We start from the raw sequence: 12,093 nt of genomic DNA on the forward strand, positions 1-12,093 counted from the left end.
CTGCCTCCTGTGTCTGCACTTGGGTCTCGCCTTGTGCTTTGATACTATAACTAATAGGCTGTGTGAATGACACATGACATGAATGACCCTGCTTGTTTGCCTCTTGAAAACATTTAATGTAAAAAAATATATATCTTAAAGGGAACAGTCTGAATTTAGGGGAGTCTAGGGTCTAGACTAGCTTTCCCCTAGGTAGGCTACTTTTCTCATTATAACACGCAGTAAACCAAGACCAAAATAGTAGCAGTTTACAAGTTTAAGCATCGTTTTGAGACTGTCGTTTGACTAAGCCTGAAGGCTTTGACTGTGTAGTTTATAGGCAGATAAATGTAATAGGGCTGCAGCTGACTATGGCACAGCCAGTACAGCACACAGTAGCTCAGTCATAACAACATTGACCATAAGGAATCACTAAGGGATCTATTAAAGAAATAAACAGCAAACGTTCACAGATGATTAGACTAAATACAACAAAGCCCTAACAAAGCCTAAGCTACACGTATAGCTCTAAAAATGAACAAATGGCAGGCTGATCGTGTGAAGAATACTGTAGCCGTACGCAACAGTAGCATGTGGAGGGTTTCGAATACAGCCAACATAGTTGAGCACAGTATTTACACATTAATAAAATGTCACACATTACGTGTGACCTATACGTGTTAAAATGGCAACAGAAAATATATAATTACATCGTTACGTATGACATAGTAGATCATCAATACAAGAATTCGCCTAATAGCTTAAGCAGTTAATAAGCACTTAGACAATATAGGTATGCAATGGGAATATGTCAGCTTGGCAGAGCTAACCTATTTTAGTTGGCAGGAAGTTGTTTTTCTCTGTCACCAAATTTACAGGTGGAGGCAGCAGACAGAAACAACACCCTGTTGAACTTCAAACAGAGACACACAAATTAGCAAAGGCACCAGAGCTCTTTTATCCACAACGGGAACAGGTCCAGTGTGAATCCTTCCACCCTGTCTCCAAAAATGACATGACAGATGTTTTCGGTTGACTCAGTTTTACCATCACATAAGTATAACTGCAGCATTCTCTAACTGTAAAATATGTGGCACTGAAGATGTCGACTCGAGCTGACTATACATTTTTTTTTTTAAACACAGGTAAATAAAAAAGAACCACGAGCTGAGGGTACTGTGGCTGTCACGAGACAAACACCGCTGTGAACTACAGTATTGCTAGCCAACTGGTCGTCATAACGACTCTCTCACAGCCTCACAAAATATGTGTGAAACGTGTATGACGAAATGGTAAAAACGGTTAACATTATCATTGTTGGTTCAAAACATGTTATTTTCGACAAAAAACGCAAAATAATATAAATGTTTTCCCTCACCTCACCTGCTCTTTTTAACTCTGCCGCTAGCGCTCTCGCTGCTGCTGATGAGATGATGAGATGATGTGACGATGACGCTCGTGTGTGGATATATGCAGCGTTCAAATGCTAGTCGGAACTAGGAAACTCGGAAATGTCTGACTTGCTTATTCGTAGAACGCTGCACGTGTATAAATGAGCAAATCAGAATCGTTAGCGTTTCCTAGTTCTGACTTTCACTTAAACACGACAATAGAACTGCGCCTGCATGTAGAGCGCACGAGTTTGGTGCAGTATCTGCATCAATGATGGGGTAGTGGTTTTTAAATAGTGTGTTCGTTGTAGAAAATATACTGAACAAAAATATAAACGCAACATCTTAAGCGTTGGTCATGTTTCATGAGCTGAAATTAAAAAAATCCCAGAAATGTTCCAGACTCACATGTGTTTACATCCCTTATAGTCAGAGTTTCTCCATTGTCAAGATAATCCATCCACTTGACAGGTGTGGCATATCAAGAAGTTGATTAAACAGCATGATCATTAAAAATGTGCGCCTTGTGCTGGGGACAATAAAAGGCCACTCTAAAATGTGAAGTTTTGTCACACAACACAATACCACAGATGTCTCAAGTTTTGAGGGAGTGTGCAATTGGCATGCTGACTGCAGGAAAGTCCACTAGACCTGTTGCCAGAGTATTTAATGTTTATTTATCTACCATAAGCCACCTCCAATGTCATTTTTAGAGAATTTGGCAGTATGTCCAACCGGCCTCACACCCGCAGACCACGTGTATGGCGTTGCGTGGGCGAGCGGTTTGCTTACATCAACGTTGTGAACAGAGTGCCCCATGGTGGCGGTGGGGTTATAGTATGGTCAGGCATAAGTTATGGACAACGAACACAATTACATTTTATCGATGGCAATTTGAATCCACAGAGATACCGTGACAAGATCCTGAGGCCCATTGTCGTGCCATTCATCCGTCACTATCACCTCATGTTTCAACATGATAATGCACGGCCCCAAGTCGCAAGGATCTGTACACAATTCCTGGAAGCTGAAAATGTCCCAGGTCTTCCATGGTCTGCATACTAACCTGACATGTCACCCATTGAGCATGTTTGGGATGCTCTGGCTCGACATGTATGAACAGCGTGTTCCAGTTCCCGTCAATATCCAGCAACTTCGCACAGCCTTTGAAGAGAACTGAGACAACATTCCACAGGCCACAATCAACAGCATGATCAACTCTATGCATGAGGCAAATGGTGGTCACACTAGATACTGACTGGTTTTCTGATCCAAGCCCCTACTTTTTTTAAGGTATCTGTGACCAACAGATGCATATCTGTTTAACCAGTTGTGAAATCCATAGATTAAAGGCTAATAAATGTATTTCAATTGACTTATTTCCTTATGACCTGTAACTGTAAAATCTTTGAAATTGTTGCGTTTATATTTTTGTTAAGTGTATGATAAACATTTTATTAAATTGACACTCTCCTCAACTATTTCCTGCAGAGTTTAAATAAAAATTGGGGAGGTTAGAGTGTTGGCCCAGTAACTGGAAGGTTGTTAGATCAAATCTCTGAGCTGACAAGGTAAAAATGTTGTCCTGAACAAAGCAGTTAACCTACTGTTCCTAGGCTGTCATTGTAAATAAGAATTTGTTCTTAACTGACTTGCCTTGTTAAATAAAGGTTAAAAACTAAATTCAAGTGTCAATGTATATATAGTGAGAAGTGCTGTGGAAATATTGATCTAAGATGATATGGCTGATGCAGTGATTTCATGTTTAGGACTGGAATCTGGACACATTCAATATAGCATATATTAAAACAGTGAATATAAATGTGGATTGATTGGGAGAGGATATGCTCAAGGTCAATTACATCTCCAGCAATTGTTTTTGTCGAATCTGCTAATACAGATAAGAAGACTCCGGTGCACTTCACTTGCATGCTAAAGCAAATAGAAAAGGTTAATTCCTATAAATTGACAAACATTTTTTTAAATAATAAAACAGAATTTCTATGTTATTCCTGAATGTAATAGTTTTTCACAAGGAAGTAATATAGTTAACCTCAAAATGCCATACATTTGGCGAATCTACCGTTTTTAAATAACGTCTTTCTTGAATTGACCAGCCGTTCACGCACATCATGGCGACGCCCGTGAATAGTGGAAATGTTCCTGTGTCGGACACACAATCCTCAACCTTGGCTGATCCGCGCTATGAAGGTTCAACATTTCAGTACAGCATGCTCCTGGAGCACCTCATCGGGGAGAAGAGGCCGATTAAAGATCTGAATCCGACCGTTATGGGAGGTCTTCCCAATCCCATGAAAACCGACGACCAGAAGATGATCGAACGGGGAATGGAGAGCTGTGCCTTCAAGGCGGTGTTGGCATGTGTTGGAGGTTAGCTAGTCTTTCACTATTGTCGACGATATTACAATTGCAACTTGATTGGTGCGTTTCTTTTTCGGGCGTGTAGCTGCCTGACATAACGATCCCATGGTGACCGTTGATTGCAGCTAACTACAGCGGTTTCTCTCCATGCAAGAGGCCAACCACTTATAATGCACACAGTTGTTCCAAATTATTTATCTTTGTGTTGGTATCTTACTGATGATATGAGCCACTCAATCTCCCTTGACGTCTCTCTGTGAAGTTGTTCATTTTCACTATAACAGTACTATGCCCATATTTGCTGTCGCTAACACAATCTTGTGACACTGTGTTTTCTCCACAGGGTTTGTTCTTGGGGGAGCGTTTGGTGTGTTCACGGCTGGCATAGATACCAATGTGGGTTTTGACCCCAAAGACCCCATGAGAACACCTACTGCCAGAGAAGTCCTTAAAGACATGGGCCAGAGGGGAATGTCCTACGCCAAAAACTTTGCAGTCATTGGAGCAATGTTCTCCTGCACAGAGTGCATCATTGAATCGGTAGGTTGTCTTCTGACGTTTTTTTCCCCTGCTTGAAAACATCAGAAAATAATATTGTAATGAAACTGGCAGGGAGCAGGTCTTGAACCCTCGACCTTCTAGCCTGAAGTCCAGCGTACTATCGACTGTGCTGCAAAAGCATGCTCCAGCGGCAGAGTCGATATCCACGCTTATAAACCCAGGGTCATTACACTATGCTAACTAAGAGAGTAGCAAAGTGAAAGTAGTCTGATTAGTGGAACTAAAGATATATATTGAAACTTAGCACTAGGTCCATCCTTATTCTGGCAAATGTGTCAATTCATCCCAAGCATGAGACAGCTTGTAATGTTTGGACAACTTTATTACCTTTGTGGTTACATAATATTATGTTCCACAAATCACAACGTTAATCTTCTAGGTTAATGGCTGATGAAATTCATACCGTGATTATGTAATCATTGTTTGAGAAATACCAAAGAGAATTTGAAAACTCTGGAACTACTGTGCTGTGTATCAGTCTCATACTGCCCCCTTGTGGTCTATTGTATGTTACAGCACAGGGGAAAGTCAGACTGGAAGAATGCTGTCTACAGTGGTTGTGTTACTGGGGGAGCAATAGGATTACGTGGTGAGTTATCTACTTAATGTAAGTTCAAATGTCCCATGCATTAATATCACTGACTAATTGTTGAACGATAATTGGTTTGAAGCTGTGATTGTGTCCTTTCTTATAGCTGGGGCGAAGGCTGGAGTGCTGGGATGTGGAGGTTTCGCTGCCTTCTCTGCTGCCATTGAGTACTATCTCCGGTGAAAACCAGGGGGCCTTTGTTACCTCTGTGGAATATGGTTGAGGTGACTGTCCCAGTAACAGACTTTATACCTCATGGAAAGAAATACATCCCAGAGAACACTGCTCTGCAGATGGTTCATCTGATCATGAGGATTATTACAGTTGGACAATTCCATCCTGGTCTTCATCAATCAATCACATTTATTTATAAAGCCCTTCATACATCAGCTGATGTCAAAGTGCTGTACAGAAACCCAGCCTAAAACAGCAAGCAATGCAGGTGTAGAAGCACGGTGGCTAGGAAAAACTCCCTAGAAAGGCCAGAACCTAGAGGAATCAGGCGTGGCCAGTCCTCTTCTGGCTGTGCCAGGTGGAGATTATAACAGAACATGGCCAAGATGTTCATAGATGACCAGCAGGGTCAAATAATAATAATCACATTGGTTGTAGAGGGTGCAACAGGTCAGCACCTCAGAAGTAAATTACCTTTTGTTGACTGTATCCTGTGCACAGTGATGTCATACTGGGTATGCTGGCTTTTCCTTTATCGAAGTTAAACTTCGTCATTGAGATGAAACTGGGTTTTAGATGAGCGCTGTCTATTCTCTCCTTTAGTTGTGGGTAAAATACAGCCTGGTGATATAAAGTCAATCAAAATTTTGAGTCCAGGTCAATGGGTGTGTTTGAGTGTTAAGGCTAAAGCCACAAACTGTAGATGAAAGTCAGACACTAAATGTGCCATTGTTTAGAAAAGGTTTTCTTTGTCAAAATAAACATCTGCATCCTCCAACACCCATATTACACTCAAACTGAAATCGTGTGTACATTATACAATCAGTGAGAGTCATTTATTTGTATATATTTACTGTACACATGAATTGTGGAAAATTTGTTTCATGTCTTTGACCCATGCAAACAAATCTACAATACAGGTGATGGCTGCAGAAACCTATACTCCAAACTTTGACCTTTGTAAAGTTCATGAGTCAGACGATTTCTAAGCTCCAGAACGCAACACTTTGAAAGGCGATGACTTGACAAAAGTTAGCCGCTCTAATGCAACGAATTGTTTTGATCGTCTCGGACTCAAACACCCTTACTGTAAAAGCAACATTTACAGAATCCATCCAATTTATAGTTAACTGAAACAAGTCACAGGTGTAAATAGTTTATTTAAAGTCATTGAGCAATGCATTACATGACTGGACGTGCCCACCCAGATGAGATCTACAGATGTTTAAAATTCATTAATGGTGAATAATACAAACTCAGTTGTGGGTTCGAGGACTGGTTATCAATAAAAACACAAATCACTGCTAATCGCTCCTGTAGGTTTGTATTCATTTTTCAATTCTAATGATTTGTTTGGTAACTGCATGCTTAATAGATTCGGAATACTTAAGATTGCAGTGCAAAAAATTGAGTTTGGACTGTACTGATAAAATTATAATACATGAATGTCACTTCCCAACTATCACAAAGTGCAGTATTCTGCACCAAACCAAACAAAAACATAAGTACCAAAAAAATAATTACTTGCAATAAAAGTTAAAGACAACTTCATTTTGGTACACTTATTTTACAACAACATTTATCCTTGTTAATACAGTATACTCATTGTTCTCAAAAGGAAGTAAAATACATGTTTTCTTTTAAATCATATTTAAAATATCAAATAGGACTCATCTAACAGTGCTTATTTTAAGATATGTCTCAGACTTGATAGCAGAAAGGTTGGATTTATACAGCATTGATGGAGATTGCTGGTGCAACAAACTAGCAGTGACAACCTACCTTTGTCACCCAGCCTGATATGATTGACAAGCTGAACATGCAATGAGGGCATTACACTACACACATCATCCCGTAGATTATAACTGGTGTCATTGGACACTCGGAACAGGCTTGCAATGTAATGACAAAAAAAAAGCAAATGTTCAAAAATGTGTTACATTTTTCCATAACCCTCATCTCACAGATTGATATGTCTCTTTAAAGAGTGGTTCAGAATAAACTCAGATTTTACACTGTTGCTGTGATCGTTTCAGTACAGCCAACCTTGGCTGTGAATAAGAATAAGCTAAAAAAAAAAAAACACTACTTGAAAAAACTTCAAACAGACTCCTTGGCGCAATTCTCTAATTGTACTGGACTGTACAGGCACACGTAATATATTTATTTATAAATAATAGGGGCAAATTTGGCCAACACTCAGACAGAGGGAGGGCTGTGCTCTCTTGTCTTTGCACATGGAGAGAAAATCTGACAGTGACCATTCACTGACATGACTTTACTGGCGGCTTGCAAGCTCAGTCCTCAGCTCCTTGCTTTAACACGCACGCTCCCACGCGGTTCTACAAACACACAGAGCCCTCCTCCGCAACATGCATAAAGCCAGAGAGAAACAAAGGACCTATTGAACAAATAATATTTATAAAATGTGTAAATGCAATTTTTCTTGGAATGCCTCTGGAGAAAAAAGAGAGAAATGGAGTCAGTAACAAACCAGACCCTGACCTTTAACCCCTCACTGATAGAGGTCCCAGAATGGTGGCTGTCTGTGGGGTTACTGTGGGCCAGAGGTCTGCTGCTCCCTCCACACCTGCACTTCACCAGATGGATGTACTGCACACTCACATGACACTAGAAGACGTGACTATGGGATCCAGGGGGAGCACCACGTCTCCTCTTCCCCCACGTCTGACTCCATCTCTCAGCGGGGGCTGTCCAGTTTTAAAAGGGAGCTGGGTGGTATGGGGGTGGGGGGATTTGCTGTTGAGTCTTTCTCTCTGGACCCCCAAGAGATTAAACATCAGTGGAAAAATAGAGTGTGTTCCGTTTCAGCTCAGCGAAGGAGATGGGAGGATGCTGCAGGTAGTACAGCAACACCTGGACCTGAGATGGGGAGAGAGAAATAAGGAGCTTGAGCCTAAAATCAACTGTTTCATTCAAATACTAGTTCTAACCAAAAAAGGACTAGGATATGGCGCATGTGTGACTACACATTCTGTACATGACTCAGTATGTGACGAAGCATCTCCATGATAGAGTATCTGCATACTCATCTGTCTACTAAACATATGGAGATTTAATAAGTCACTGCACAACAGCTGTCGCTGTCTTTACAGTTAATGATGAAATATAGCATTCTATTGTTAGCATTGGGGCCTTTATTGTGATTTACAGTAGTCACTGTTTATATACGCCCTAGAATAAGTCATTTGTGAACAGGAAGCGGTTTCTCTCTCTCTCTCAGCACCGGGCAGAGCTCCAAGTGGGGCTTCCTAAATATAAATACAGCTGGGAGGCCAGACCTGGCTGACACGGGTAAAACACACAACGCACTAAGCTACGTTGGAGTACACACACACACCCACACAGATGTATGTAGATTCACACACACACACACACACACACACACTTTCTCCCGCTTAACTTCTCACAAGCAAACGCACATGCACACACACACAGATGTACGCACCCAAGTCACACTGACCTGCGCCATGACGTCGTGTGACCAGATGTCAGAGGCCAGTGTGATGTGTCCCTTGGTGACCTCTGACTCAGAGGGTCTGAGCAGGGTGGGGCCAAACACTGTGCCCAGGTTGTGGAGGGACATCTTGTTAATGGGCTCCTTGTCAGCAACTCTGGAACACAAAACAGACAGATAGACCAGTCAGACTACAGCGATCACAGGGACAGATCAGTATTAGCTATTTTTCTAGTCATGCAACATGTTTGCTGGTCTTGTCATGTTACTATGATGACTCATTTTCCCGAAGCAATGACCATCAGTGGAGCACAATGTGTTTCTTATACAAGGACCATTGAATTTCTGAACTAAGTTACCATCTGCTATAAATGTTCTTCATGGGAACTGCAGAGCCATTCATGTCACACTTGTAATTCACCAGAGCGTCCAGGGGGTATCCTCAGCGAGTTTATGAGAGCATTCTGTGTACATTCTGCTGACTGACTGCAGAGTGCACTGTCTGCACTGATGGATGTTAAAGAGCTGTACTGGGATCAGGCCACCATAATGGCTACATGGAGCAGTAGGGTTGTATTCTGACCCAGCGCTAGCCCTGTAGACTGACCTCAGGCCTGCCCATAGGTAGAAATCTGATTAATATCTATGCACCTTCCTGCTTGCCTGCCAAACTCTGACGTCCATTTATATTGCAGCAGCTTCACACACACTATAAAACCCCTCTACTGGGGATACACACAGCTCTAAGCTTTCTTTTCTCATTTTTCAATCTCAATGCAAGGATTAACTGAACACCAACTTCTGGGAGGAGGCGTGAGTGAAGTAATGTGTGACTGAAATTGGCAAGCAGCACTATGCATTAAACTTGGTCTTAGTTCCCTCTAGTTCCCGTTATATAGCTAGAGGAAAATGATATACTCTGACTTAACACATTTTTCAGTCTCATTTGTCATTGTAAAATGTGATGAATTAGTGCCTCTAGGGCATATCAGACGGCTGATTGAGGACCCTTTTAATGTAGAATGTGTTTGTTTTCTATGACTGTTTTGTATTTCTGCTTTGCTTTTCATATTGTAGTGATGTGTATATTTTTGAAATTACACAGTCCAGCTGTAAGAGAGACCTTGGTCTCAACGTGACTGCCTGTTCAAATAAAAGTGAAATAAAACCATAACAAACACATAAACCTGATCTTTTAAAAGTCTGGTGGTGAAAACTATTCCTTTACTCAGAGTATGAAGTCCCCACACAGGCCATTACTACTGTAGCTGATGACAGATGTGGGCGATCGGAGGAGACCCATAAGTGTTTCCTAAGTGTTCCTGCCAATGCTAGTGGTTACCAGTCTGTGGTTGTGCCCTCCTCTACCGTGCCCTTCAAATTCAAGGCAGTTTTAACAGGCACCATCATGATGTCATGTGGTTACACACTGCCTTTCCAGACTGGCACATGGTTGGCCAACTGAGACCATCACAGCTATTTTCAAAAGACAAAATAGTAGTAGAGAAGTCATTTTAGCAGTAGGGAAGTCATTTTTCATTGACATAAATGCGTCCTTCGAACTGGACCATAACTCCTCAGTCCAGCTCCTTAACCTCACCACTAACGGGTTGGCTTAAAAGGGCCAGTGCATACTTGTTGTCTCTCCAGGGCCTGGCATTCGTATGCTCTGTTAACCACACAATGTCTGGCCTGAACACTGATGGCTTTTCCCTCTGTCCTCTGTCTTATTGGGGCAGTCAGTCAGTGGCTAATGAGCGTTGTGCGGTCACAGTAGCAGGAGCACACCTCATGACCGCAGGCAGAGTGCAGCTGAACGTGACGCTCTCCAGAACACAGTTTTATAGCAGGCTTAAACAACCACTCGCACATGTACCGTACTCTGGCCAGAACTCCTCCAATGTCCGATCTGAACGTATTAGGCTGCCAGGTAATATGGCCCAACTGTCAACAGTAATAGTTACTAGCCTTTATGGTAGATTATGTGTGTGTACCTCTTGAGATGCTCCAGCAGGCTGAGGAAGGTAATGAGGTTAGGGTCAGGCAGAGAGCGCAGCAGGTGCATCATGCAGTTCTCCTTGGCTGCAGGGTCTGACAGAGCTGTAGAGAAGAGGAGGAGGAAGAGAGGGGAAAGAAGAACAGAAGAGAATTTAAGAATTACCCCTCTACGAGGGAATGTGAACCATCATTTCAATGTTGTGGTCTCAATTAAAAACAAGGAATAACCCCCCTATAACTGACTATTGAGATGCATCCTAATTGTATTGGTATGGTCTGGGTCAGAGGTCGTACCTATGCCCTCCATGAAGGCTGGGTACAGGCGGTCAGTGAGCAGGGGCTCTGGCAGCTCACGGAAGTACAGCTTCAGAGTCCCTGCAATGGCATTGATGTCCATATCACTCAACATCACCAGGATGTCTTTGCTATCTGTGGAGGGGAGAGAGGGAGGGGGAGGGAAAACAAACACACACACACACACACACACACACACACACACACATGAGCTCAAGGGAAGAGCATCAACCTCAACCAAACAACTAGTTCATTTCCAGACTGATCATTCTGGCTCCAGAGATGACATAACATGCAACAACACTGTTTAAAAACCAAACCACCAGTGACCTCAGCTCAGTGAGCCATGAACACAGCAGAGAGACGCCGAGGGGGTTATCTTTGGTTTGGTCTAGGGGCCGTGACAGAGACATGGGTTGCATCCCAAACGGCACCCATTGCCATATACAGTGCACAACTTTAACCATAGGGGGACCATCAGCCTGGCTGTAAAGAGCCATAGGGCTCTGGTCAAAAGCAATGAAATATAGAAGTAATAGGGTGCCATTTGGGATGCACCCTGGGACTCCCAGAGAGGACAACACACAGCTGACAGCTGCAGCTCCCCAGACCTGTGCTCTTCCTGCCCTTTCCCACAACTCGCTCTGTTAATATCCAGGCTGAAGACCCTCTGCCATGGGCCTGTTAACCTGACCCCGGCACACCATACAACATGGAGGATGGGAGGAGAGGAACGACAGGACAGCTCAGGAGGAGACTTGTGTTGATAATGTAGGGTCTGGAGTTATTTCTGATAACGTAACCTGACCAGGAAAAACTCATGGCCCTAGTTATATCTTATATACACTGAGTATAGCAAACAATAGGAGCACCTTCCTAATATTGAGTTGCGCACCCCCCCTTTGCCCTCAGAACAGCCTTAATTCGTTGGGACATGGACTCTACAATTACATGTTTTGTCTTGCCCTTTCCCCCTCTGAATGGGACACATACACAATCCATGAATCAATTGTATCAAGGCTAAAAAATCCTTCTTTAACCTGTCTTCTCCCCTTCATCTACGCTGATTGAAGTGGATTTAACAGGTGACATCAATAAGGTGTCATAGCTTTCACCTCAATTCACCTGGATTCACCTAGTCCGTCTATGTCATGGAAAGAGCAGGTGTCCTTAATGTTTTCTATACTCAGTTTATAGGCCCAGAGTTATGCCTGGTCAGGTCCCATGGCCAGGACAAACTCCTGGTT

The 12,093-nt window shown here is 42.5% G+C and overlaps 3 protein-coding genes across 9 annotated transcripts in view; 1 reads left to right on the forward strand and 2 right to left on the reverse strand.

The window, feature by feature from the left end:
- Nucleotides 1–1,415, reverse strand: part of specc1 (sperm antigen with calponin homology and coiled-coil domains 1) — a 176,501-nt gene extending 175,086 nt beyond the window's left edge. The window contains exon 1 of the mRNA XM_029700414.1: nt 1,358–1,415. The gene's annotated coding sequence lies outside the window, so the exon portion shown is untranslated. The remainder of the gene's footprint in view (nt 1–1,357) is intronic.
- Nucleotides 1,416–3,484: 2,069 nt separating this feature from the next.
- Nucleotides 3,485–5,291, forward strand: LOC115154320 (mitochondrial import inner membrane translocase subunit Tim22-like). Its single transcript, XM_029700427.1, has 4 exons — nt 3,485–3,761; nt 4,096–4,292; nt 4,830–4,902; nt 5,009–5,291. The coding sequence occupies exons 1-4, from the start codon at nt 3,503–3,505 to the stop codon at nt 5,083–5,085; spliced, it is 606 nt and encodes a 201-aa protein (XP_029556287.1). The 5' UTR covers nt 3,485–3,502; the 3' UTR covers nt 5,086–5,291.
- A 925-nt stretch (nt 5,292–6,216) lies between these two features.
- abr (ABR activator of RhoGEF and GTPase) overlaps nt 6,217–12,093 on the reverse strand; it is a 233,895-nt gene continuing 228,018 nt past the window's right edge. For 2 of the 7 annotated variants that reach the window (XM_029700424.1, XM_029700421.1), the window contains exons 21-24: nt 10,847–10,981; nt 10,549–10,654; nt 8,546–8,711; nt 7,870–7,959 (exon numbers count right to left, since the gene is read on the reverse strand). In XM_029700424.1, the coding sequence (XP_029556284.1) occupies nt 7,870–7,959; nt 8,546–8,711; nt 10,549–10,654; nt 10,847–10,981 (497 nt within the window). Of the gene's footprint in view, nt 7,960–8,545; nt 8,712–10,548; nt 10,655–10,846; nt 10,982–12,093 lie in introns of all 7 variants that reach the window. The other 5 variants (XM_029700423.1, XM_029700425.1, XM_029700420.1 and 2 more) reach the window with 4 other exon arrangements.

The sequence above is a fragment of the Salmo trutta genome, chromosome 19 (genome assembly GCF_901001165.1).
Source record: "Salmo trutta chromosome 19, fSalTru1.1, whole genome shotgun sequence".
Lineage (NCBI taxonomy): Eukaryota > Metazoa > Chordata > Actinopteri > Salmoniformes > Salmonidae > Salmo > Salmo trutta.

Bases quoted from the DNA above. Each gene is read 5' to 3' on its own strand.
- LOC115154320 (XM_029700427.1), top strand. From the start codon at position 3,503: ATGGCGACGCCCGTGAATAGTGGAAATGTTCCTGTGTCGGACACACAA. The intron at 3,762-4,095 runs GTTAGCTAGTCT...TTTTCTCCACAG, and splicing joins GGTGTTGGCATGTGTTGGAG to GGTTTGTTCTTGGGGGAGCG. The intron at 4,903-5,008 runs GTGAGTTATCTA...CCTTTCTTATAG, and splicing joins GGGAGCAATAGGATTACGTG to CTGGGGCGAAGGCTGGAGTG.